Source organism: Dipodomys ordii, unplaced genomic scaffold, assembly GCF_000151885.1.
Source record: "Dipodomys ordii isolate 6190 unplaced genomic scaffold, Dord_2.0 Scaffold56, whole genome shotgun sequence".
In the NCBI taxonomy this organism is placed as follows: domain Eukaryota; kingdom Metazoa; phylum Chordata; class Mammalia; order Rodentia; family Heteromyidae; genus Dipodomys; species Dipodomys ordii.
This window is the reverse complement of record NW_012267272.1, coordinates 1,029,900-1,057,261: the sequence shown is the minus strand read 5'-3', so window position 1 is coordinate 1,057,261 and position 27,362 is coordinate 1,029,900. Positions and strand designations below refer to the sequence as shown.

At 44.9% G+C, this 27,362-nt stretch overlaps 1 protein-coding gene across 3 annotated transcripts in view; it reads left to right on the top strand.

Moving 5' to 3' along the window:
* Nucleotides 1-27,362, top strand: part of Plxna4 (plexin A4) — a 422,862-nt gene that overhangs the window by 243,606 nt on the left and 151,894 nt on the right. Inside the window, exon 4 of one of the 3 annotated variants that reach the window (XM_013021640.1) lies at nucleotides 19,151-19,164. The exons of the other annotated variants lie outside the window; for them this stretch is intronic. Within the exon in view, the coding sequence (XP_012877094.1) occupies nucleotides 19,151-19,164 (14 nt within the window). The remainder of the gene's footprint in view (nucleotides 1-19,150; nucleotides 19,165-27,362) is intronic. 3 annotated transcript variants of the gene reach the window in all.

Genomic DNA, 27,362 nt, shown 5'->3' with positions numbered 1-27,362 from the left:
GTTCCTGAGTTAAGAGGAAATGGCTTTAGTTTTTCACCATTAAGTATAATGCTGGCTATAAGTTTGTCATATACAGCCTGTATTGTATTGAGGAACATTCCATGGATTCCTAGTTTTTCCAGAACCTTCATCCTTAAGGGATGTTGGATCTTGTCAAATGCTTTTTCTGCATCTATTGAGGTAACCATGTGGTTCTTATCCTTGCTCTTATTGATGTGATGAATTATAATAATTGATTTGGGTATATTGAACCAGCTTTGCATTCCTGAAATGAATCCTGTTTGATTGTGGTGTATGATTTTTTGGGTGAATTGTTGAAGTCGATTTGCCAAAATTTTGTTGAGAAGTTTTGCATCAATGTTTATTAAAGAAATGGGTCTATAGTTCTCTTTCTTTGATAAGTCCCTGCCTGGTTTTGGGATGAAAGTTATGATGGCTTCATAGAATGAGTTCAGTAGTGAACTTTCTCTTTCAATTTCATTGAAGAGTTAGAGGAGTATTGGTATGAGCTCTGCCTTGAAGGCCTTGTAGAAGTCTGCTGTAAATCCATCTGGTCCTGGGCTTTTCTTAGATGGGAGGTCTTTTATTGCTGTTTCTATTTCAAAGCTTATATGAGTATGTTAAGTTGGTTTAACTCATCTTGGTTTAGTTTCAGCATGTCGATATTTGCTAGGAAAAGGTCCATTTCTGCCAGGTTCTCAAACTTATTAGCATAAAGGTTTGAAAAGTATTCCCTTATAATGTTCTGAATCTTGGTTGTTTCTGTGGTGATGCTTCCATTCTCATCTCTGAGTTTATTTATTTGGGTGTGCTCTCTTCTTTTTCTGATAAGATTTTTTTTAATTATTCCTATTTTTATAAATAAGGCATATGAAAACACTGAATTGATTACATAACTTTCTTGACTGAACTGAACCCCAAATAGGGACACAAGAGGTTTTATTTTGTTGCTGTTGTTTTTAATGAACTATGTGATTTTTTTTTGTTTCTTTTGTATGTTTGTCTTCCATGGTATAACCCCTATTGTCACTGTATTTGATTCTGGTGCTCTGCATCTTGTATATATATTTTTCTAATTTGGGGAGGGGAAGGGAAATAACAAAATGCTGAAATAAGGATACAGGTTGACCCATTGTAACAATGAGATGTACAAGATGTACTATGTTGAAAACAAACTTTACAACTTTGGGAGGAGGGAGAGAGGAGTTGGGGAGGTGTAGAGGGAAGGGATGGGAAGGGAAAAACAAAGGAGGGGTAACAATGATTGATAGGAAATGTACTCATTACCTTACTCATGTAACTGTAACCCCTCTGTACAGTATCTTTACAATTATATATATATATATATATATATATATATCTTGCTTGACATCACATAATTCCATTCTTAGAATAGCCAAGAAACAGAAACTGGTGTCCATCAACTAATGAATGACTAAAGAAAAGACAATACATATACTCAACAATATCTACTATGCATCCAGAGAAAGTGTGAAATCTCTTTTGAGACAAAGATGGAACCAGAGATCATTATGCTAAATGAAATAAACCAGGCACAGACAGACAAATATCACATCATTTTGCTTATGTGTAGAACTGAAACATACTTGATCTCATATAGATTATGAGTATTATAGTGGTTACCAGAGGGTGGGGCCAGTAGAGCAATGGGAACTAATTTGCAGTTATGACCTGGTCTCTCGAACTCTCATCCCTACAAGCAATTCTGTCTTGTTATCTCGGTCTGAATACAAGTTGGGCTCCACTTCTCCTACTTCATTTCTCATCACCTTTTGTGAAATAAATCTTGATTAAATTCTCCTGGTGAAAAATTAAGGAGTTCTAGTTCCTCAGATAAAAGGTTGGCATTGTTCTCATAGATGATCTCTCTCTTCCAGTTGGTCTGAAAAGGTATTTTCAAGTTTTGCTGCACAAGAATGAGATGGAGATACTCTTGTTTCCACACATGACATGGAGATCCACAGTCATACAAGAACTCTAGGGTGAGCCAGGTCCCAGGAAAGTAATAGGAAAAGGACAGGACCCTCTCAGTGTGTCACCAGCTCCACCTGGAATAACAAAAATGCCCATCCTGGGGCCTGAACACCTTAGTCATTCTGTGCTCAGACCTGTCACTTCTTATTATCCACAAGGTAGATATGATGGGTTCCTTCCATCCTTTGTGGCTGCATGAAGGCAAAGGGAAAAGTCAGGGATTCTGGAAGGCTATGAAATGTTCACTTAGTTCTACTGAACTTGTTAATAAACTTGAGTATTTGAAGGAAATTAAGAAATCATCATGTCAAGTCTTGTTTTGAGATAGGATCTTGCTATTCAGCCCAGGCTGGTCTTGAATTCACTGTCCTCCTGTTTTAGTCTTCTTTACTGGGATAATAGGTGTGTGCTACCAGATTTGGCACAAGCTTTGTATTTGATGTAGATGATGTACACATTGCTCATGGATATTCAGTGCCTTGGCCAGGGTCACTTAGAATGATGTGGCTAAGCACATCTACCACCAGATCTCAACCTTCAGGTTTCTCTTCCTGTTTCATGGGACCTTGAGCATCACCAGGGGTTGCTTTGGTTCTAGTGCTCCTCCTGGAAATTGGCAAGAGGAAATGCAGGATCAACCCTCATCCATCCTCCTATGGTGTATGTGGCCCACTACTTTGCCCAGCCCTACTTCTAGGTAGGTATTATACCAGATGGGATCCCAGAAAGGGGGTAAGGCATAGGAGGAAAGCCCAAGAGCAATAACCACTCATGATTATTATGGGAGAAATAGTATAACTTCAGGTTATTAGATTTAATAGCTGAGTGAGCACTTCACTTGGCCCTGCTAGAAAATTGGTCCTGACAACTCTCCATAGTCATAGGACTTGAGAAAGGCAACCGAGAGCAGTGCGCTCACCTCTTCTAGGGAGTGGCATATGCCACATGCAGGCTGAATGGCCCAGGCCCCAGAGTAACAGCAAAATGTGCTGCTCCCAGGGCCTGTGATTCAGAGCAAGAATTTGAACAGGGACCCATCAGCCTGCAAGGCCCCATCACCCTGGGCAGAGGCCAGCACTCTGTCCTTGGCAAACAGTCTGGTGGGTCTTTCTGCCAGCCCCAGGTGACATGGTTGAGGGGGCAAGCTTGGAGAAGCCCCTCTATCCATCTGCCTTCCACTCTCAGCTGAGCCTATTAGGAATGTATCTCTGCTTCCTGATTGCTCTTCTGTGCTATTAATTTGTGGTTGTATTAATTCCTGCTGTTATTATACAGCTAGGTGATGCAGAACAAAGCTTCTCATTAACATGGCCCAGAAGCTGTTCCCACTGCTAGGCTTGTCTCACCCCTCCCTGCCGGGCCATACCACCCCACCCCCGATTTCCATCCACTCTGTCTTGACATGAGTGGAGCCTTGAACCACAGAGATGACTGGCAGACCCAGAGACCCAGGCAGCCATTTGGAGTCAAAGGTTTCGCCAGTGCATTATGCTAAGAGCAGCAGCATCGTCCAGTGACACCCCTAGGTTGGCCTTTCTTTTTATTTTAAAAATATTTTATTATTCTCTGAAGCACCACCTGCAAACCTTTTGTGGCAGGTATCCTGGGGTGTGTCACCAGGTCGCATCCAGGAGTTGTCTGCTGGGTCTGGCACTGCTGTCTGCCATCTCCAGCATGTCTGCCATCTCCAAAATCTCCTTCCTTGTGAACCCAACTGATGTATGATCCGATCCAACCCATAGCCCAGCTCAGGTGCTCAACACGCAGCCAACCACACCTCCCACCTACCTGAGCATTTCCTCACTTTACAGCCAACCCTGGCACAACTTTGGAGCTAGGAAGGATGATAGCACAACCTCCTGCTTAGCCAACTCTTCTGTTTGCACATCTGAAAATGTGTCAGAAGGAAATCCTCAGGACTCCTACAGAGAAGAAGAAAGGTTTTATCTTGAAGGGCTGAGGACCTTTTCCACCCTTTCTCTATTCCTTTTCTCTCTGAATCATTTACTGGCAAGCAGGTTCTAGTTCCCTCTGACTGGTAATTTCTGAGAAAGCTGGAAAGCTTCATTCTGGTAGTTACTCTGCCACTGTGAGCCAGTTGATTAGTTACTACTCACATCCCAGAGATCACCACATAGTAACAGAACCACTAAGAGCTCTCCCTCCGACTCATCTGCTTTCCACCATACCCTGGGGCCTTGGCTCCAGCCATCCCATTACCACTTGAGCCATGCCACCAAGTCCGTTTTGCTTTTAGTTTGTTTTTTAGTTTTATTTTTATACTTGTTTTTTTTACCTTAGTTTTTAACTCTTAGCAATTGGGTCAGGTCATTAGATAAAAACACAAGGGCAGTGGGACTGGAACTTGGGAGCCTCCATTCCTCAATGGGGTCTTCGCTGATCCATCAAAATTGCCAAATTTCCCAAAAGCATCCAGAGATAAGGAGTCAGCCTGTTTTTTTTCTCTCTTTTCCCTCCTATCCCTTGAAAATGGGGGAAAGGACTTGCAAATTTGTATTATTCCAGTAATTAAAAACAACCTAATAGCGCAGGAGGACCATCAGACAAGCAAGGTAAAGCAGCTGGAATTGCTTCAGCTCTTGGCAGTGCTGTCACAATGAAGGCATAGGCTTACTCAATGCTCTCTGGTTGTCTGTAAAGGTAGCCTGACAATCACTGGATCCTTGGAGGAAGATAGGTAGACATGGGGCTGAGCACCCTGGGCATGGTCCCTGGGACACACGCAGGAGGTGTTGGCCACTCATAAGAAGGTATAAAAACACGTAAGGTCAGATAAGTCGATGTTAGGGGAATGAACCCCAAGATAAGTATTCAAATGTTTTTTTTCTTTCATGCGATTGTTTCTAACATATTTATCAGATGATTTCTATGTTGCTTTGTATGTCCCTCCCCCATGGTATAACCCCTGCTTTCACTGTATTTGATGTTGGTATAATTTGTGGAGGGGAAGGGCAAACACAAATTGTTTAACTAGGGATACAGGTGGACCCATTGCAACAATGAGATGTACAAGTCATTATGTCGAAAATTGAACTTTACAACATGGGAGGGGGATCGGGTGGGGGAGGTGGGGGAGTATGGGAAGGGATGGGAAGGGATGGGAAGGGGAAACAAAGAGGAGGCAACAATACTTGATAAGAAATGTACTCATTACCTTGCCCATGTAATTGTAACTCCTCTGTACGGTATTCCCATAATAAAACACACACACACACACACACAGAGTGAGAGTCTGAGTCAGGCAGAAATGAGGATCTGATGGCAGTATTCCTAAAAATCAAAAGGGGATTCTCAGAGTCTGGAGTGAGTTTCCAGGGGTAAGGTTGGAACTGTCAATAGATTCACCTATGTAAGTTACAGAAGGACATTTACATCTGGCCTCTTCATTTCCTATATGGACTGAGCAGAACTTCTAACCCCTGTGTATGACAGGGGAGGGAAAGGGCATTGTTACCATTGAGTTCTAACTCAGTTTCTGATTCAGGATGTCTGCTGAGAGATGGAGGATGTATATTTTCAATGCATCACATGATGCTGATGCTGGTAACCCAAGCATTACCACCCTAGAAAAACCAAGCTGCACTTCCCCAGGCAATGGGGCCATATGGGTTTGAGGCCTCCTCAGCATCCTCAGGAACTGGATCTTGAGAAAAGACCACCTTTGCTCATCTGCCATGGGTGCCCTTCCGTGAGGACCCAGACACTATGATGCTTGTGAAGTGCCCCCAGTTCCCTGCTCATAATAAAATCAGAGACATTGGATTTGATAATGATTCATTATTATACCTGGAACAGATTGTATTGCTAGTCAGAGACGGCCCATTAAGCAGCCACAGGATGGACAAGGTTCTGAATCCTGGCCCCCTTCTGAGGCATCTCATCGGAGTGGGTAGCCAGTGGCCCAGGAGAGCCTATGAGAGACTATCCCCAGCACAGGCTGGATTCTAAGCCTCTAGGGGGACTCCCATATCCACCCAAAGCTCCTCCCCATCTGGGTGTGCCCTTTGGAAGTCCCCTAGGTAACAGACACCTATAAGTGTCTTTGGAGGATGTGCATCTGGAGCTGCTAGGACATGACCGGCTTTGTCATTGTCTATGGCATGGCCGGTGGAGCTGGTTCAGGACACATCTTGCAGAACAGACCCCAGCATTCACTTCCATGGAGACCATCCATGCAGTGAGCTCCTAGAGTTTGGTTCATGCCTTCCCCTCAACTGTGCTTGAATGGGGTGCCCCCTTCTAGCTGGGGGTAGCTCTGGGGGCTGGCTCCTCAATGGTGTCTTTTGAAAGCCGTCCAAATCCTTCAGTCTTGGGAGTTTTGCATGCCAGCTCCTGGGCTAGAAAGCGCACCCCTCAGTCTCTGCATCCTAGCTTGGCTCCTATGGAGTCCTCTCCCAGGAAGTTTAACTCTGTATTGACGCCAGGCAGAAATCAGTTGAGCCTCATGGTTTCTGATGATAACATTGCCCAGAACCAAGCCACTGTTCCCAGTTCACTGACTCCTTGAGTTCAAGCCACTGATGCAGAGGTAGAGGTGTGAGCAGGGTTGGACAGCTGCTCCTCCTGCTGCCTTCTAGCATCGTGTATAAAATGATTCTTTTGTGCAGCACTCCCCAAAATTTATGAGTCTCAGTGATGTCATGACAGAGATTGGAGAGGAGAGCAACCGTGGAGTAGGGGGCTGGGGTGGCATGGGCCAAGAGGATCAGAAATGCAGCTGAGAAGGTGGCTCAAAATAGCTCATGGAGAACAGGCTCCTACTTGACAGGCTGACAAGGATGTGCCTGGAGCCAAACGCTCCTCTTTGAATGCTGTGTCTCCTTCTAATTATGGATCTGTCAGAAGGAAGAGAAGCCAGCGCCTGCCTGACCCCCATGACCCCTTCACTTAATGTGCAAATAGGAAAGTAAAGCATAGTAGCCATTAGCAGGGTCAGACGCCTAAAGAAAAATGCGCTGCCAGGACCAGAATTGGGAAGACAATTCAAAGGCGCCTCCTCTGTCCATCTGGTACCCCACAGCTCCTGTAAGGACTGGAAGGTCTCTTTGTGTCCCACTGCTAGTTTCCTTCCGCAGGGGCAAGAGATCACCCAGGTTCTCTAGAAGGGGCAGTGTCCGTGTGTTCTTAGAGTCCAAGAGGAAGTCTGGGAACTCTTCCTCCAACCAATACCTGCACAAGGAAAAGAGCTACTGGAATTGGGAGAGTCAGGAAGGCATCTCTGAGGAGAGATGGCGCTTGAGAAAGAGACCTGGAAGGAGCCAGGTGCAGCCATATGAAGCTTGAGAACATGTCTTAGTGGACAGAGTGGCAGAGGCTCATAATAGAGGCCCGGAGAGGAGGCTCTAGCTTTGGGAGTGATGTGAGCAACAGTCTCTATATAAATATAAACCTATAGATGTGCCTTGCTTATATAAATATGTACTATATTATTGTTGACTATATATCTAATTCATGTAGGGAGAGATTATATATTATTTATATAAGAATTACTGTGTATTATTTATAAAGCATGTATCATGTATAAACAAACATATGTATGATAAACACATAAAGTATATATGTATTAGTATTCATTGGACTATGTCCCTTGAATTGATATCTTGAATTTTCAGGACTTCACAGTATGACCTTATTTGGAAATAAGGTAATTAAAGATGTAACTGGTTAAGAGTAGATGATTGGAATGGGTCATAATCCTATAGGAAATATCAGATAAAGATGAATATATATAACAATGTATGTGTATATGCATACTATTCTCTCTCTCTACATACACACACACACACACACACACACACACACACACACATACTTTTACATTTATTTAATGTAATAATTGGTCCACACCCTTATGGAGGTAGTGAAGTCCCTAATTCTTCAGCAGTAAAGATGGAGAGCCAGGGAAATCAACAGTATCTCTTTAGTCTGAGCCAGAGGACTAGTGTCCCTGCTAGAAAATGGTCAGCAGCAAGCAATCTGTTTCTATCTCTTCTCTTTCGTTCTATTCTGGCCTCAGTGAATTCGATGAGGCCCACCTATCAAAGGGAGGCCCATCTGCTTTCTCAGCCCACCAATGTCAGCCCTCATCTCATCCAGAACCACCTTCACACACAAGCCCAGAATCATGTTTACCCAAATAGTGGGCCACTCTGTCACTCAGCCAAGATGAATATAAAATTAGCATCCCACAAGGTGATTCCAGGCATATAGAAGGGGGGACAAAAAAGAACAGAAAGCTAGGAAAGGCCACTCCATCTACCAGGACGGCTAATCACCTCCTCCAGGCTCTGGAAACCCTCTCCCTTTTACACGGCCATCTGTATCATCCAAGAAAGACATGGGGAGGATGGCAAAACTTATTTCCCAGTGCTGTGACGAAGAATCATAAACTAGGTGGCTTTGAAGTGTTAGAAATCTATACACTCTATTATAGTTCTCAAGGCTAGAGATTTGAAAGGACCACTATCACTATCAACAGGACCACATCCCTTCTGAGACACTTGGTGGACTCTTTCTTTGGCCCTCCCTGGATTCGGGTATTGACCCCCCCATCCTTGGCTCTCCTTAGTTGTACCTGTGTCACCCCAATCTCTGTGTTCACTTCTTGTAAATGCTGGTGATATTGGACTAGCCTCACCCAAATCAGCTTGTAACATTTTCATTGATTTGTGAGCTATTTCTGAGTAAAGAAATATTTACAGATACTAGGGATTCATATATCTCTCTGGGGAATTACTATTTAGCCCACAACACTTGTCTTTCTGAGGTTCCTCTAGGAGCCAGAGACTTAGCCACGGAGACCCTATAAATATTAGAATGGCCAAAATTCCACTGTTGTCTTAGTTCTCAACAAACCCCTTAGCTGTAAGTGACCAGAATGTGGAAGGGTCTTTGAAGCAATGAAGTATCCATTCCATACCCCAGAGCCAGAGAGGGGATATGAGCACGTCAGAGGCCCTTCTGAGCAATGTATCCATGGAGCCTTTTTTCTTTCTTGGTGAAGCTGGGAGGCATGGAAGAAGGGATTCATTAGAAAAGCCCTAGAGGTAAAGGCAGGTGAGGGCAGGTGTCTGGCTAGCAGCCGGAGTGTTTGGGGGTACTTTGCCAGTCAGAAGGCCCCTCCATCCCCAATTCTAGGAAGAGAACAGGAGGCTCATGTCTATATTCTGTGCTTGATTAAGGGTGCAGTGGGGAGGGGTATGTTGATTTTCAATATTTTATTTCTGACAACAACATAAGAAAGGCTGATACAGCCAGGTGCTGGTGGCTCATATCTGTAATCCTAGAGACTCAAGAGGCTGAGATCTGAGGATCACAGTTTGAAGCCAGCCCAAGCAGGAAAAAAGTCTGTGAGACTCTTACCACCAATTAACCACAAAAAGCCAAAAGTGGAGTTACGGCTCAAGTAGAGCACTAGCTTTGAACAAAAGCACTCAGGGACAGCACCCAGGCCCTGAGTTCAAGCCCCAGTACTGGCACACACCGCGTGCATGCGCGCGTGCACACACACACACACACACACACACACACACACATGCACGCATGCACGCATGCACACATGTACATGCACACACATGCACACACGGCTGTAAAGTAGCTTCTGCTTCGCATCACTGATCACCTGACATTCTGACACCTTTCCAGGTATCTGGGATGATTCTATTTTAACAAAATTCACTCCTCATCCATCGACTGACATCTCTCCCACCCTCCAGTACCTGGAGAATCCTTCCAGAATAAACTCTGGCTTTAGGCATATCTCCCATTCGCCCTGGGGGAAAGGCTGTTTAATCTGCAAAATCACTTTAAATTTATCTGAAGGGTCTCTCCAACTCCTAGAGTTTTTTAATAGCCAAATCTCATTCCTTTCCCAATGCAGAGAAGAGGGAGATTTATTCTGGCCAGCTTACCCCATGTATATCTTGGCTATCTCCATTTTACATTTTAACGAGAAGCAAGCACTTTGCAATAACTGCTCAGATTAAAACCTCCACATACTTACAAACCATTAACCTGAAGGAATTGTAATGATAAATTAAACATATTAATGAAGCTGTACTACAAGCTCAAAATTTGTTAGGTAAATTGTGGCATTATTAACAACCAACTTGACTTATTACAATCTATCATAGGGAGAGATGAACGAAAACAGTGATTACTTGATGTACACATCTTGCCAGAATAAAAACTGAAATGATCATTACCAAGAAATACAAATTTGCAAGGACGTTTTCTCCTGGTGTCAAACCTGGTAGGCCTTTGCTTTGTTTTATGTTTGGGGCATTTTTCATCATCTCTCATATGTTCTGCCTTTTCTTTCTCTTCTTTTTTTCCCACATTTCTTCACCTCCCACCTTTCATTGTCCTCTTAGCATCTTAGCATCCCCACTGGAGGGTCTGCTGGTCAACCTCCCTAGCTGTAATTCTCCCCTGAAGTTTTTCATGGGAATATCATTTGTGAATGGTATGAACCACTGCTAGGCCCCCATCTCTGTCTCTGCACAACTCAGCACAATCCAGCTCCTTGTTAGGCCTTAGGTGGAGGCTGGGGTTTTATAGCTGAATTAGTTTGTGTCTCATGCAGAATCACACTTCAGGGACACAAGGCCCTCCACTCCCAAAGAAGACAGTGTTATCTTTCCCAACATCCACCCAGAAATGGAAGGGATGATAATAGTAAAATGTGATACTGTATGCCTTCCCACCATGACAGATCTGTAGATCACACTGCAGATTTCTCAGTCTTGGGTTCATCCCTTTTTTTTAAATGTGCTGGTACCAGGGATTGAATTTAGGGCCTGGCCTCTGTCTCTTAGCTTTTTCACTCAAGGCTGGTGCTTTACCAGTGGAGCCACAATTCCATATCAGGTGTTTTGTTGGTTAATTAGAGATAAGAATCTCATGGACTTTTCTGTTCAAGCTGGCTTTGAATCATGATCCTCAGATCTCAGCCTCGCGAGTAGCTCGGATTACAGACGTGAACCCCTGGTACCTGGCTCAATTGGATTCACTTGCCTTGCAGAACCAGGGTGAGTAACCATAGCCTAGTGACCTTGCTGGGGCCCATTCATCCATGACCCTGCAAATCCTGCTGGAGAAGGGCCTGGTACAGCAACACCCTGATATCCTGTATGGCACCAGGGCATGGCAGAGCCCCCAAGGAGGAGGAGGGCCCCAGACCTGCTTTGCAGAGAGTGGCTGCCTGGTGTTGTTCTGAGACCTACCTACAGGTCAGGCCCCAGGGTCCAGGGTTGGTATAGATTGGTCCTTCCTGCTTTCTTCCAGACTTCGGAAGCCATTGTGTCGGCGCCTTCAGGTCAGGGGAAAGGTCAGAAGAGACGATGTAAGGATGTCACGTGGTGCCATGGTAACTGCTACTACTTTGGGCTACATTCATATCATTACCTTGTGTGAAGAATTATCATTGTTATTTCTGTCATCATCCTCTTTCTCCTCTCTCCTTAGCCATAGATCAATTAGATCAATTTGGAGCAAAACCTCACTGTCAAGGCAGGCTGATGAGAGCGGAGAGGACACTGGGGCAGTAGGAAGGAAAGAGGAGAGGGTGGTTGAGGAAAGCAGGCCACGGTGGAAGAAGAGGCACACCTTTCTGTGATGTCTTCTGGGATGTGAGACTTAGCCTGGGTGCTCTTCCATCTCCCCCCCCCCCCGGCAGGCAGGAGCATGGGAGACCAGCGTTAGACAGTCCCTCTGAGTCCCAAGAGTCCCAAGAGCGAACCCTTCTCATAGGGGCACCCAAAGGACTGTTGTCAGGACCACAGTTCCTCCCCTCAAGCTTTGTGTTCCCACCAGGACATCTTCTTTGCCAGTTCTCAGCAGTGTGCAAGTTCAGGTGATTTAAGGCTAGGTTTGGAGTCGGAAGGGTGAGAAGAAAGAACTTACAGGGCTCACAGCTCCATGGCCCCCTGAGTTATGAGTCTCTCCTTCCATTCATCTCTTCCCGCCATGCATTTCCATTATGGCACCCATGTATTTCATTGTGCCAGAAGAGAATACATGGATACAAGTGTATTATTCTCTCTCTCCCTGAACCTTGTACTTTTTATCTTAAGGCCTCTCTGCCTTACTTTGTCTAGAGGGAATTCCAGAAAAATGGGGATCACCTGTCCTGTAATTGGTCTGTCAGTCATGGGAAGCTGTACTGCAGAGTTTTGTGACATCATTTCTTCCTGGGCATCTCTGGGTGTTTCTGAGAGTGACTCGGTGGTCTCCTAAACTCCTAAAGGAAAGTAAATCATAGTAGTTTTAAAGTACATATGGTGAGTAAGGTGGTTTGGAAGAGGAGAGTAGTGTTTTCAGAGCAATTATGGGGTGGATAGCTCCTTCAGGGCCAGACACTTTGTGGAGAATGAGTCTGGAGAGGTCCTGGGTGGGGGTTAAAATGGCATCCACGTTGCTCACTAGGAGGAAGCAATGGTTCAGGATGCTCAGCCATGCCACCTTCATGCTGGGTGATTTATGCCACTTTTACATCCTGATGCAACATGGAGTAGAATCAAGAAAAACCAGTCAGGAAGTTGAAGTCAAGCTCTTGCTCTGCTCCCAGACCAAAAGGCCTGCAGGCAAAGATTGCTCTCATACATCCTCTTTGCAAACCTTTTTCCTCCTTGTGGTCATTTCAGTCCATTTCTTTTCCCCTTGCATGGATTCTACTAGGATTATTCTCAGTTTGATGATTGAGCAGAAGTCAGCATGAAAACTGGGTGCCAACTAGTCCAGTCCCTTCTCTCCAGTCCCTGCACCTTCTTTCTAGGTAGAGTTGTAGGGCTTTCTGTGCCTTGTCCTTCTCCCCCATAGGGCTTCTCTACTTTCCCATGCTTGATCTGAGGCAGTTCTAGGAGTTTGGTGGAATGCATGAGTGCACAAGCAGACATGCATGTGTGCATGCATGCATACACACACATACACCCCTTTCTGTACTTATGCCTTGGCTCTCTCCAGAGTGCTTTATATTCCACCCTACCCCCAACCCTCATATATCCCTGTTCACCAGACTCCCAACACCTGTCCCTCAGACCTTCCTACTGCGTGTCTCTCTGCCCACCTGCAGCTCTGTCTGTTTGTGTGCACTGACACAGCACACACCAACACCTCCGCTCTATATGGCTGGGAATCAGCCCTCCCAGGGACTCAGAAATGCCAGAGGTGACCCACTGTCCACAGTGCACAGGAGTTGCTCGTTCTTTTTCAGGTCAGAAAATGTATACAGAGCCTGTCCCAATCAGCGCCAAGAACATCCAAGTGATTGTCACTGGCATCTCCCTGGGAATTGGACCATGATTTTAAAAGAGGGAGAAAAAAAAAGAGCTTGCTTAGAACTCAGACACGCTAGGATAACTGTAGATCTTATGTTCATGCACACCCTGGGCTTGACAACCTTGCCTTCAGCAGTGTGGCAGATAGAAAAATAACAGTTTGTTTTGTGTGTGATCAGAGTTAACTTAACCAACCCCTGCCAAGCTCTCTTTCTCTGTCAAGACAAAGAGCTGGAGTGGGGGAGAGGGCATCAGAAGAATGTGTGAGGAGGGCAGCCAGGTGAGGAGAGACAGCTCCGGAGGAAAGCTGGCTGTGAGTGCCTAGGGAGTAGACATGCTGACATCTTCCAGCTGCTTGTGGGAGGGGCTGCTGGGAGGGGCCTACCAGGAAGGGAGTGCAGAAGAACAAATGGGGAGGGTTTTTGGCAACAAGTGATATCTATCACTGGCACTTGCTGTGAACACCTTTGCGTTCCTGCTGCTGGAGCAGTCATTTCAAATGCTAGAAAACATCAAGATCAGCTGGAGGGCTTATTAACTACAGATTGCCCGCCCCCCACCCCTCAAGGGTCTGATTCAGTAGGTCTGGAGAATCTGCATTTCTAGAAAGTTCCCAGATGCTGATGACCAGGGGGCCCACATTCTGAGAACCATTGTGCCAGGAAGGACAAAGCTACTTTAAACTCTTCTACTCCAGGAGATCACAAGAGCATACTAACTTGACTTTTATATGGTAGCTACCAAAAAAAGCAACTTTATTTAATTGTAGAAGGTAGCGGGGCCCTACCCTGCTCTCCTCTCTCCAGTCACCAGGAAAGGAGTGAATGGGGTTTCTTTGGATTATGGAATGTTAAAGGTTGAATTGTATTCCTCTAAAACAAATGTCAAGATCATAACTTCTGGTGCCCATACATGTGACTCAACCTGGAGGCGTGGAGTTAGGATGACATAGTGGATGACTGGCATAGAGTTAGGATGAGGTCAGACTGGAGTCTGACTGGAAGAGAAAGGAGCAGGGTTGTTAAGATAATGACACAGAGAAGATGCCACAGGAGGCCGGGCAAGGATTGCTGTGATGCTGCTACAAGCCAAGGAAACCAAGAATTGTCAGGAACCTCCAGAAGTAGGAAGTGGTCAAGGATTCTTCCCTGCCTAACTTCAGCACTCCAAGAGTATTAAGGCAGCCTAGGACTGATGTACCACATCTTTAGGGTTTGGCTGGGTTGGTACCTCAGAAACCCCACTGTGGCCACTTCATTTCTGTACAGACTCCCAAGGGAGACACTCTTCTTGCTTGATTGTGGAATCTGCCATCACAGCAGTCCACCTCCGGTAGCTGGGATGGGGTTGAGGGAATCCAGAAAAAAAATGGGAGCAAAGTTAAGATAGCAACTCTCTGTAGGGTAAGAAGACCTTCATGGGGGCAGAAAGACTAGTGATTTCAGAACATCAGGGCACTACCCAAGTGAAGCACAGTGATGGATTGAGAATGCAGAGCTGAAATTTCCTGAGGTAGGAGTGTGGTGGGAAGTGGTGAAGAGAAACAAGTGTAGAGCAGATTATAAATTACATGAGGCCTGAGGACAGATGGAGGAGACAGCTCTGGGACACAATTTCTTTCTTTCTTTCTCTCTCTCTCTCTTTCTTTCTTCCTCTTCCTTGCCACAACTTTGCTTTGACAATGTGTGTGTATACTATATATATACAGAATATATGTATATATATGTATATATATTCTGTATATATATAGTATATATGTATATACATGCTACATACTATATACTATACTATCTATATACTATATGTACACACATATATATATTCATACATATATATATATATACATATATACACATGTAGTAGCTAGCTAGACATGAGCCACTGGCACCCAGCAGTTTTCTTTCTCTTAATTCCAAAGTCCATTGTATGCCAGTCACCAGTAGTGTTTACTTGGAATGCAAGGCCCCAGGCCCCGCCTCAGCTGGGCTGAGTGACAATTTCACTGGACAGGGCCTGGCAAGCTGCATTTTCACAAACTTTACAGGCCAATTTAATTCCACTGAGTTTGATATGTCTATACTGTAGGTGCTTTGCAAACATTAAGGCTTTCTCCTTTCTAGATAAAATTAAGGGAAGCCGAGAAGAGTAGAGGAAAGCAAGAGGGGAGAACAGAGGTGCCAGAAGTTTTAGATAACTCTTCTGAATCATTTTGGCCAGGTATCTCCATGAGTGACGTGTGTGTGTGTGTGTGTGTGTGTGTGTGTGTGTGTATGTGAATGCAACCTCCCTCCCCACAGTTGAACCAGTTCTGACCCAAATGACACAGGACTGGAGTCACTGGCCTGTCACAGCTCTGCCACCTACTGGCTATAGGAGGAGATGCAGGATTCCACGTAAGATAGACCTGATTTAGAAAACGCACACATACACTATATACATACATGCTAGCACAATACAGGTATACACACACACACACACACACACACACACACACCCTAGCCAGGCCCCCTTTGCCCCTTGTAACCTACAGCAACAGTTGGGATTACTTGTTTTTACAGGATTCATTAGATTTCTGCCTTTGGAACAGATGAGAAGGGAGTGAGGAAAGGAAAGCAAAGTGCGTGATGATCATCTCAGGCTCCGAAAAGACTTCCTTTTCCCTCCTTCCTTCCTGCTTTCTGGTACAGCACCCAGGAGGTAAAGCTGTTAGCCTTGTAGAGCCGAAAGAGTGGGGAGGGAAAGCAATGGAACTCACATTTCTTTGGCTTCTAGGCCCAGGGAAGAGGAAAGCAAAGGGGAAGTGGAGCAAAATGGCTGGAAGCAGCTATGTCTCCACCCCAACATGCTCCATAGGCAGCACAAGTGCACACAGACTAATATGATAGCCTTTCCTCGAGGTTCTGGCTTCTATTGCTCTTTTTCAGCCTCAGTTTCCCCTTAAGTGCGCAGATAGGACCACCAGAAGGTTCACCCGTCATGGCTTCCTGTGATGTTCTGAAGGGTAGGAGTAGGAACCCATTTGGGGGAGGGAGGGCTCTGACCAACCCCTAGGGACGTTCGAAGGTATACTGCCGGTCCCTCTTCCCCCCCCCCCCCCCCTTCCTCTTCCCCCTCCCCCCCCCGCCCGGGCCAACTACCTGCCCTCCCTCTACCCACCTGCAGGCCCGCTTCTGTGCAGATGGACTTCTGACATTGCCTTGCCTCTGCCTGTGACCTTATATCACAACCACTCAGGGTTGGGTTTCACTGACCGAGTTACCTCAGGTCTTCAGGGAAAGCAGATCCCAGGCTTTCCCAGGAGTCAAATTCTTATGCTGCTGCGAGAGAATGCTCTCAGGCCTGCATACTCTGCCAGCCCGCCTCCTCGCTCTGCCTGCCTCTTGCCTGTTCTCTGCTCCTCCCTGCTCTTGGCCCTCTTCCCTACTCCTTTCTGAAGCTTTCTGGCCACGTAAAACCTGAGCCAGCAGAGGGAGAGACAGAGGCTGGAAGTTCCATGAAGCTGGTGTCCTGGGAATGTTGTGTCCTCCTTCACTCTTGCCATGTACAAATTGGCCCCTAGAAACTACCGTGGCATAATAAAGGCACAAGTTTTCCTGACATTCAATGCCCTAAGATCGAAGCAATCAGGGAAGACTTTAGTCCAGTTCTATGGAAATCACAGACCCGTAAATCAAACCCCATTTGATCCAATAAAACCTAACCCAATCTGATTCAACCCAACCCAACCCAATCCAACTCAGCCCAACCTAAGCTAACCAAACCAAACCTGAGTCAATCCAATCTAATCCACCTCAATCCAGCCCAACCTAATTGGTTCTAACACAAGAGAACACAATCAAACAATATGTCTAAGATTAAGAAGCAGGCAGTTTTACTCATTTTACTTTGCACCAATGGAATTAAGGTGGCAGAGGACGGGATAGTGGGTTCTCTTAGTCAGCCCCTTGCTTATCAAGTTATTAAAAAGAAAGATGCCAAAGGCAACATGCTAAGGGCAACAAGGTCAGGAATAATAGGACCTATTGGGGCCACAGTGGTAACATCATGTTGAATAGTAAGTTGAATATCTGAGCTTTCATTCTTCATCTACCAGAGAACTGGAACCTGTTCATACTATGGCTAGGATGCTATCCCAACATAGGTACATGAAAACTCTTTTCAAAGTTGTATTGCGTGAGTAATTGCTTTAAAGACAAGTGTTAAATGAGTGTGATAAAATCTTGGCTTGGGAGCTGCTGAGTTTTAAGGTCTCTACCCATAGCAACTTGATCAGGGGAGTGTGAAAATCAAATACGGTTACCAAGCCCACCATTTTCCAGCAGTCTAAATTGGCTGCTTCAGTTTATATTAAGAACGTCAAGGTTTTCCAAAGCGGCAGTTAGACAGATTTGCTGCAGAGAAATGTGTTATTCCTTTAACCCAAACACGAGAGAACTCAACTCCAAGAAAGCTGGGAGAATGTGGACAACTCAAGTTGCAGATAGTTCCTAACTTTGGATGGGTCGAATGAGGATTTTTCAACTTTATGGAGGGCGTGGAAGTGCCTTAGCCATACATTCAGTAGCATCCACACTTCACAGTTTGAATTGCCCTTGAGAACTTGCCCTTGATTCCAAATGCTTTCTTGTGCTACTGAGCAGTAGTGGATAAGCCGCAAGTAGACCATCATGGAGGAGGTAGGAGGCACAACTTCTGCAGGCCACTCATCTGCAAAGATAGGGTGTTTGCTTGGTTGTGTGAATTAAATGTGTGTTCTACTTAGGATAGTTTAAACTGATGGAATGGTCCCTTTGTAAGTCAAGAGACATCTTCCAACTTGGCAAAGTAGGGTAAGGATTATATGTTATCTCCATTTTACAAGGATAAGAAATCTCTAAAGTCTATCACTCAGTAGCTCAGTACTTTGGGGAATGTTCAAGAGTCTCTTAATGGACCATTCCACATCTCCTTCTTACCCTGCCCCCCCCAAGTCACATGCTCTCACCATATCTAACCAATCTGTCTCACATACCCATGATGCTCTCCTTCATTGCTACTAATGCTCATGTCAGCCAGTTTAAAAATCAGGTCAAGTTTCCACCCCATATAAAGCATCCTCCTCTGAATTAATCAGTCCTTCCTCCTTACTGGGTCTCCACACAGCCTTTACCTGCAAGCACTTCACTCAGGAGGCATTGCTATGGGTAGCAGTTGTTGTTGACCAGGGACTTAATAGAAAATTCTTAACCCACCATTTGCTGTCTATATCTGGCTTTGAGTATGTCCTTTGGCCTCTGATTCTTAGTTTATTTATATATGGGACATGAATAAAAATAACTGCCCTTCTTATCTCTTTGGAATTATGGCTCATTCTAATTCAACAAATGCTTACTGGGCACTTGCTACGTTTGTTGTGAATTAAACAAGGAAATAAATGAAAAATACTTTCTTAACTGAGTTGTGAAGCTTAATTGTTTTAGTAAAGAAGGCCTTTTGAATCTTTTGAATTTCTGAACCGGGTTTTATGCAGTAGCTGCTCGATTAATGTTCAACAATGGAGTGACCTGGAGAAATCAGACTCCCAGAAGAAATGCCCAGCAGGCCAGTAAGAGAACCTTCTGGCTCTTTGTCCCAGGCCTCTGTCAAAGTCATGTCGTCTGACTGTCCCAGATCCTTTGAATGGGTCATCGTGGGTGTCAGTGAAAAACTCAGGGAAGGAACAACTGGAAAGGAGGAATATAGAATCTCTCACTAGGTATGGATATGCTTAGGAGTGTGGAGTATACAATAATCCTGAAACACTCGAATTTTAATAATAGTGTCTGTAATAAAAAGAGCTCACAGTCCATCGGAAGCTAAGGAAATAATTACCTGCTTAGAAATCCAGGAGGAGGTTAAGTGATATAAGCTAATTTTGTTGCTAGCTTCTTTTTGTTTCTCTTTGTAGCGTAACAAGCTGGTATGATCAAGGGTCCTGCTGGGGCTGGAGAGAAAGGTCATGGTGTTCCATCATGCTTCTCCCTGGCCAATTTTAGGGGTTGGAAATAAATCGGCTAGAAAGCCAGTTAACGGACAGTTGGAGGGGCTGTGTTGTCTGACCTAGGACCTCGTTTGTGGTGTGGAAGCTCAGTGGTGACCTCTTTTGGAGCCACTGGGGAATAACAGCAAAGCAGTTCTCCAAGCCTCACCTGTGCCTCTTCCCAATTTTTATTGCCTGCCAACCTCTTCCCTGCTGATTGGACCCAACAATGGAGGTGCCAAATAGCAGAAGGAACTATGTGTCCCTTAGAGGTAGCATTGCCACGAGGGCAACCAGAAGCACTGACAGAATGTGGAGGTCTGCAGGGAGAAAGGGACCAACCATGCTCCCAATGCTCAGGATGTGCAATAGCCGAGGTCGCTGTCAGAAATAAACCACGAGAATGTGGGGTATTGTTATTTTCTTTCTTGTAATGGAAGTTTTAAAACCAGCATTGACTTTTTTAAAAAGTCGCCGAATCAACCCTACAAAAAAGAAAACCATGGTATAAAGTAAATTTTCTCTTTAGCTCCCCCAAAATACTACACCCTCCTCCATTCCAAACCAACCTAACTTCCATTGTCTGTCCATTAGCCTTTTACCAGGCACTCTATTCTCTCCTGCCATGGAAGTCTTGGAGATAAAAGCAACAACAACTATATAAATAGTTTATGCCTATTAAATAGATTTATATATACAATAATAAACATAATTATAATTAAAATGCATGGTCATGATATATCATTTTATAATCTGGACCTTAGAGAATGTCTAGCACTGCCATTTTGCTAGAGAGACAAGGAGTTTTCCACTATGTTATAACAGCTTTGCCAACAGCTGGGATAGAGCCAACTTCCTTCAACTACACTGTTCCCTTGAGTATGCTCTACTCCTCCCTGAAATGTTAGCACCCCAGAAAATTGTGTCGTAAAAGATGCTTTACCTCAAGAAAATTCCCTCACCTACTGGAATTCAAGGATGGTTGTGACAGTGTAAATAAGGTAATTTGTGTGTGTGTGTGTGTGTGTGTGTGTGTGTGTGTGTGTGTGTGTTGCTAGAATTGGACCCAGGACCTCACACATGTTACATTCACCAGCCTCAAGAATGTTCTTGTTTCATGACTAAGCAAATCCTTTATAGTTGTCTGGGACATGATGGGACATGGGGAAAGATTACTTTGTGTCTGCCCATTTGCTAATACTTACTCTGTATTCTGTACTCTAGGTCTACTGTGACCCTAAGAGAATGGGTAAGAGGGTCACCTCAAACATCAGACTAAATTGTGGCTCTGAGAAACATCTCTATGTTATGATTTCACAGGCCAATTCTAGGATGGCAGGGAGCAAACTGCTCTTAGCTTTGATCTTCTATCCAAGCACCAGTCCTAATTCCCAAAGACAACCAGACCCTTAACTTTCCTTTTTCCACTACCACTGGACATTCAACACATTTCAAATTCATTTCAAACTCATTCTTCTTCCACACAGACCAGCCTTCTTCCCAACTTGCTCATTGGTCCTACCAGTCACTTGATTACTCCAGCATGGAAACTCAGTGTGTGACAAGCTCCATCACCTTCCATCTCTGCTCCTCTCTCTTCTTTTTCTGTCTGCAAGTAAGACCAAGTTGAGCATCACAGTAATGTACTATTATTCCATGACTGTGTCTCCCTCTCCATTGGCAATTTCTCCAGTGGTAATGTCTTACCAGGTAATATAAGAGATTATGTTCTAAAAACATGACTTCCCCTAGCAAAAAGATTTGTGATGGAGAAATATTTCCATATATCACCAGAATCCCACCCAGCAGCCAATATAGTTTATCCTTGAATATAACCTCAAAATACATGATATTTCAAATTAATTGCATAAATAAAGGTTTGTATAACCACAATCCTGACTCTGGGCTAGAGGCAAGATGATGAGGACATTGGAACATGTCCTGAGTTGGAATGTGGTAGGCAGAGAGAGAGAGATCAGAGTTTAAGGACCATACCCACTCACAACTAGAGCCAAATAGACACACAAGTCCAAGTTCAGCTTGTACCCAAGGCCATCAAGAAAGAAAGAAGTACTATTCATCCCTGTTTCCAGTCTCAATGTTGAAAAATCTTTCTCTCTTACCCCTGGAGCTATCAGACATGTGGCCTGAGTGAACATCTATAGAAATAACTGTTCACTTCAGTTTAGCTCTGGTTAAGTGTCAGTGGTGAGCTAAATGGCCTTTGTCAACTAAGTAAGTCTTTCCTCAGCCAATTGTAGTAGGTATGGTTATTACATTTTATAGATGAGAAAAACAAGGGTGAGAGACCTTGACTCATTTCCCAAAGGTCACTGAGCAGCTACTTCCTGGCAAAGCTGGGTTTGAAGCCCATGGTAATAGCCTATGGAAACCATTTGAATCACTGCACTGTTTAATTTTGGGGCAAGTTTAAAAATGAGTGCAGTGACAGGGTAAGTGCTGGCCATGTGATACCTGGATATACCACATATCACTATTAAAATGTAATGTTATAACCAACGGCCAGTGGTTCATGCTTTTAATCTCAGGAGGCTGAGATCTAAGGATAGGAATTCAAAGCCAGCCCAGGCAGACAAATCTAAGAGATGCTTATCTCCAATTAACCAGGGAAAAGCCACAAGCAGAGGTGTGGCATAAATGGTAGAGCACCAGACTTGAGCAAAGAAGCCAAGCAAAAACATGAGGGCTTGAGTTCAAGTCCCAGTGCCAGCGCGCATGTGCATGCACACATATACACACACATTAGAACTAAATAGCATGCATGATTAGTATGAATATTTCAGCCACAGACTCTCATAGTCCTGGCGACTTCCTCACTGGCCTCAGTTTCCACATCCAAAGCATGGGGAGAGAGAATTCCCAAAGTTACCAGAAACAGCATCTATGGGTTTCACTCTGAGCGCTGAGATCAATAGTGTAATTGCCGTGAAACATAGACCTTGGTGATGCTGCATAAATAATTATAATAACTGTGGCCAGTGACAGAGAGGACGGTTTTCCGATATCTTCCTCTAAAATACATTGCTCTACAATTAATTCCACATGCTTCTGGAAGAATGAGTACCCATGCAGGCATGTATTATTATCATTTTCTTCCTTCGAGGCATTTCAGCTCTGGTGCCTGTCTCCTCTTGGCTTTCCCTCCGTGAAGTCAAAGGTCATCATTTGACTTGAGGATAGTGTCTTTAGGCCCCTCCAAGAGGGTGGGGGCAGAAGAAGGGTAGTCAAAAGACCCTTTGTGATATCACAGCCAAACCATGCCCCTGGACACAGGGGGCCCCCAGCTCTCTGCATCTGTGCATTCCAGCTTCAGCTGGTGATGTCATCTTGGGACAGGGACCCCTTCTTAGTTCCAGAATGCTAAGCCTGGGGAAAGGCCTTCCCCACAGTGGCTTTGGGGACAGATTATTTTTTCTGACTGTGAACTATACCCCGGCTTTACCCCAGGCCTTTCCCCAGGCCTTATGAATTCCTGGGTGCTCATTTGTGGTCTTTCCAAGGGTTGATTTTTCTAGAGCAGTTGCTGTTTGGAAAAAAGATGGTGGCAGAAGCAGTGCTGGTTGAGTTGTGCAGGGACAGGAAAGAGAGAGGAAGCGAGAAGCCACACGTGAGGGTCTGTGAGATGGCGCTCAGTGCCATGCCACACCCCCAGGCAGTTCCAGTGAATTGTGGCTGGATGGTAACGGACATTCTCACTGGAGTACACAATGTCTCCTTTTGTGCTAAGGACAGTTTTGAAGCTGGAAAAACTGTCATCTCCATGCTGTAGCTTCCCTTAGATACTTTACGAGCATGGGGAATATGCGTCAGATGTAACCCCTGTAAACCAAGAAGGAAAGATGAGCGAGTGTGCAAGGAGTCATGTTGTGATGGAGGATGATGGTCATGAGCAAGGTGTGTGTGAAGGGATGTATGGAAAGGATTGAATCCATCCTGGGAGACCCTGAAGGGATCTTTGGTTCTTGGCAATACTTGAGCTTGGCCTTCAGTAATATGGCATGCATTTCATACTTTCTTGTGACTTCATTTTGGCCACACACACACAAAAGTGGCCCCAGGAAGTCCAGGAGCCGGGGTAATTTTGAACTCTTGTATAGCTCCCAAGAGAACAAAGCCTGAATCCCTAGCTGTTTGGGAGTTTTGCAAGTCCATCACCCTCAGTCACACAGCCAGATACCCGGGTGGTCCCTGGCCCTGTGGCTCCCGAGAGGAAGTACCATGTGGTTTTTAAGGTTGAGGTGGGATTGGAAGATGAGCAGTTATTAGGAGAGTTGAATTCTCCTCATTCTGGAAATCCAGAACCTTGGTCCTTCGCCCTGAGTGAATGCAGGTCATTCTTCACTATACAAAAGTATGTGTGTGTGTGTCCCTGAATGGCAGCCTCACAGCTCCAGGGAAGGTCTGGTACCCCAGCATCTTGATGAGGCTGCAGGGAGAGGACGAGAGCAGAGCTCATCAGAGAGAGCAGATGTCAGGGTAATCTCGGCTTGTCTGATGCTTGCTCCCCAGGTTATTTATCTGTTAAGGAAATTGCAGAGCAGTGCCTAGGGGCTGAGCAACGGTCGCTCCCCTGTTGTTCCCACAGACAGCTGGCTCAGAAGAGTACCCAAGGATGAGAGCATCTAGGCTGGGCTGCCTCCCATGTCCTTGGCGTTAGAAGGGGGACTGGTAGTCTTTTAGAAAAGAACACGAAGGAAAGTTAAGCTTAGGAGAGAATCTGAGGACATCAGGTGATGTCTGAGATCCCTGGAACCATTTGGTCTTTTCCCTTTGAGATAGAACCTGTGTGTTCATTTGTTTATTAGCTAACATCTACTCAGTAACTGGCGTTCACAGGCTGTTGGGAGCCCTGCTGGGGAGTGCCATTCTGCACCATTGCCATTATCATCTTTGTATCTAATCTTCATACTAAGTGAGCACACTACCTAATAACTAGTGACCACTCGCAGACCTATGTAATACCACCAGTTTGTGCCAGATAATGTCAGCATTTCACAATCTACCTGCTGAAATCACTGTGGCCCTAAGATAGGAATTCTGAGTCCCGCATTTTATCAGAAGACACCAAACTAACCAGACACCTTCTCCTGAGGTTGCAGACATTTTCACTGGGCAGAATAATGAAGGAATATAGCTAGATCCACCCCCTTTGCTTCTGTCTAGTGGCAGCTGACCTCCAAATGTTGACCCGTTAGTGCAGAACCAAAACATGCTCAAAGCCAGAGAGGAAAAGAGAGGCTTCAGGACCCCTTAAAGCACATGACAGTTTGACATGACCATCTATGTAGTAGCACAGGCAATGGTTCTGGCCGGTATTAAGGAGAAAATCCTGGAAGAGAGGCCTTGACCGACTTCAGAGGGACTTTTGCATTGGGCTGGTTGAAGGAAAGTAGAGAGAAAATGGAAGGAAAGGCAAGAGGAGAAGGAGATCATGGGAACAGGACTGCAAGCAAGGGGCCCAGTAAGTGCTGGAGTGTTGGGCCTGCACTGAATTAGAGAGGTCAGTGTCCTCTAGTTGGGCTGATGACCAAAGTAAGGAGGGAGGGTATGGGGTGGAAGTTGAGACATGACTTAGATTTCATGGGGAATCCCCTCTAGGGTGAGGGTAGCAATAGATAAAGGATGACAAGGAAGTGGAAATGATGAAAAGATGAGCAAGCTAATCAGTGATGTGGAGTCAGGGGAAATGATACTGCTTCAGAGCCTGAGATGAAACCTAGACAGCCATTTTCTTTATGTAGTCAGCCCTTTACTGAGCCTCTACTCTGTTGCCAGAGCTGTACTGGAAGCTTCCATCTCTGAGTAAAGGTTTGCCGTCCTAGGCCCCTCTCTCTATTTCTGTTTTCCTGGGGCCTCCCGCTGGCCAGGGGTTCCCTTCCATGTGGACACAGCTGCATTAATCAGCTTCCCCCTGCAGAGGAGGCTGCAAGTCCAGAAGAGCCGAAGTGCTGACTGAACAACCGCCCCTCATGTCTCCGCATCCCCTCCTTCAGGGTGCTTGGCATGGTTTTCCAATGTTAACCCATTCCTGATGGCAGCGTTATGTGGGTGTAGAGGAGGAGGAGGCTCTGGGCGTGGGATAGGAGTGGCATGTGAAAGTCTCTGGGGAAGACAGTGGCTCAGGTGGGTGGGTGAGGCCTGGGGTTCTGGTTCTTCATACAGTCTCTGTGCTGACTCCACATGGGGCAGTGGCCCCTTTGGGAAGTAGACTCTACTTTTCCTCACCTTCCTGCCAGCCCTGACTCTAGGCTCTTGCTACACCAGGTCCTCCGACATGTCTGTTTCTCAGCAAGGCCTGGTGGTGGTTCTCCACTCCCCCTCTTGTGTCTTGGTCAAACAATAGCACCCAGTTGTTTCCCTTGTCTTCCACAAAGTGGCCACTTTTTCAGTCACTTGAGACTTGAGCCTGACTCAGTTTCCTGAACAATGCCTGCAGCTGTGGGAATCTGAAGGAAGGTCTGCAGGTCTTTTGTTTATGGAACACAATTTATACAATCTGTGTATACCTGGCCCACTGTGGCCCTTTTCATTCAGCCCCCAGCTGAGCTGAGGGTCCCATTTCTCTTTCCAACCCTTAAGTGGCCTTGTCAGATGTTGGAGCCCAGCTGTGAACCCCTCATCTCACACAAAGACCCATGTCCCAGTGGGGATAGATGAGGGCCATGGAGATCTGGTCATTTCAATAGTAACAATTGCAGAATAATAATTGCTATCAAATTACTGAAACTCAACCATTACCATCTTACTTGGCTAAGTATTTTATATGCTTTAGACATGATCATGCCCAAATATCAGTAACAATGAAGTACTAATATTATTTCTGTTGTTCTATACTCACAAAATGGTGCATGGAAAGAGTTCATTATCTAAGATTACAGGTTAGGGTCAGGATGGACACTGTTTGCCTGTGGACTTAACTACTTACCCTTTGCCTGTGTACCCCATCTCAGGCCTCTGGTCCTGATAAGTGTGGCCCATCTTCCAGGCAGCAAGCAGGGGCAACTAATGCATAAACAGCTCATGGCATGGTACCTGACTCATTGCAGGTGGTAAATTAACTCTCTGTTAATTCGTACTTCTTTTTCATGGAGTATGAGCAGTCTGATTAGACAATTTTTGGCCAGAGAAAATGAGAAATGGTCAAATCAAGGTTTATGGGATGCAGGCTCCTCAGAGCACGAGGGATCGGATGCACTCACGTTTCTAACCTGGAAACTCTAGTGTGCAAGCTTTTGTGATGTGTTTCTGACAGGGACAACCAGAGGGCAGGTTTTTATTATTTTTGTATATATTTTTATTGTAAAAATACTGTACAGAGGGATTACAGTTACATACACGAATAAGGTAATGAGTACATTTCCTATCAAGCATTGTTACCTCCTCCTTTGTTTTTCCCCTACCATCCCACCTCCCCAACCCCTCCCTCCTGGCCCCAAAGTTGTAAAGTTTGTTTTCAACATAGTGTCTTGTACATCTCATTGTCACAATGGGTCAACCTGTATCCTTATTTCAGCATTTTGTTATTTCCTTTCTCCTCTCCAAATTAGAAAAAATGTATATACAAGATGCAGGACACCAGAATCAAATGCGGTGAAAACAGGAGTTATACCATGGGAGAAGAACATACAAAAGAAACACACAAAAAAAATAATCACATGGTACATTATAAATACATCAAAAACAATAGCAAGAAAGATAAACAAAAACCACTTGTGTCCCAATCTTGGGGTTCATTTCACTTAGCATCATCTTATATGGTCATAGCTTTTGATATGTGAATCTAAGTCTTCTTGTTTGTGCTTTACATCAACCCTGTTGACTTTCCTTCTGCTTTCTTCAGTATCTCTGTCTTCTGGAATTGTAGCTTGCTCTTTGTCAATATCTAAGCAGATGAAAGTTCAAAGGCCATTATCCCTAATTTCATTGATTTCAGACAATGAAAGACAAGACATCCTAATGGCTGCCTAGAAACTACCCTTTGGCTTTGTGAATGTGTGTAACGGGAGATCCAGAGGGACCGATTGTCGCTGCAGTATTGGGTAACATGACGT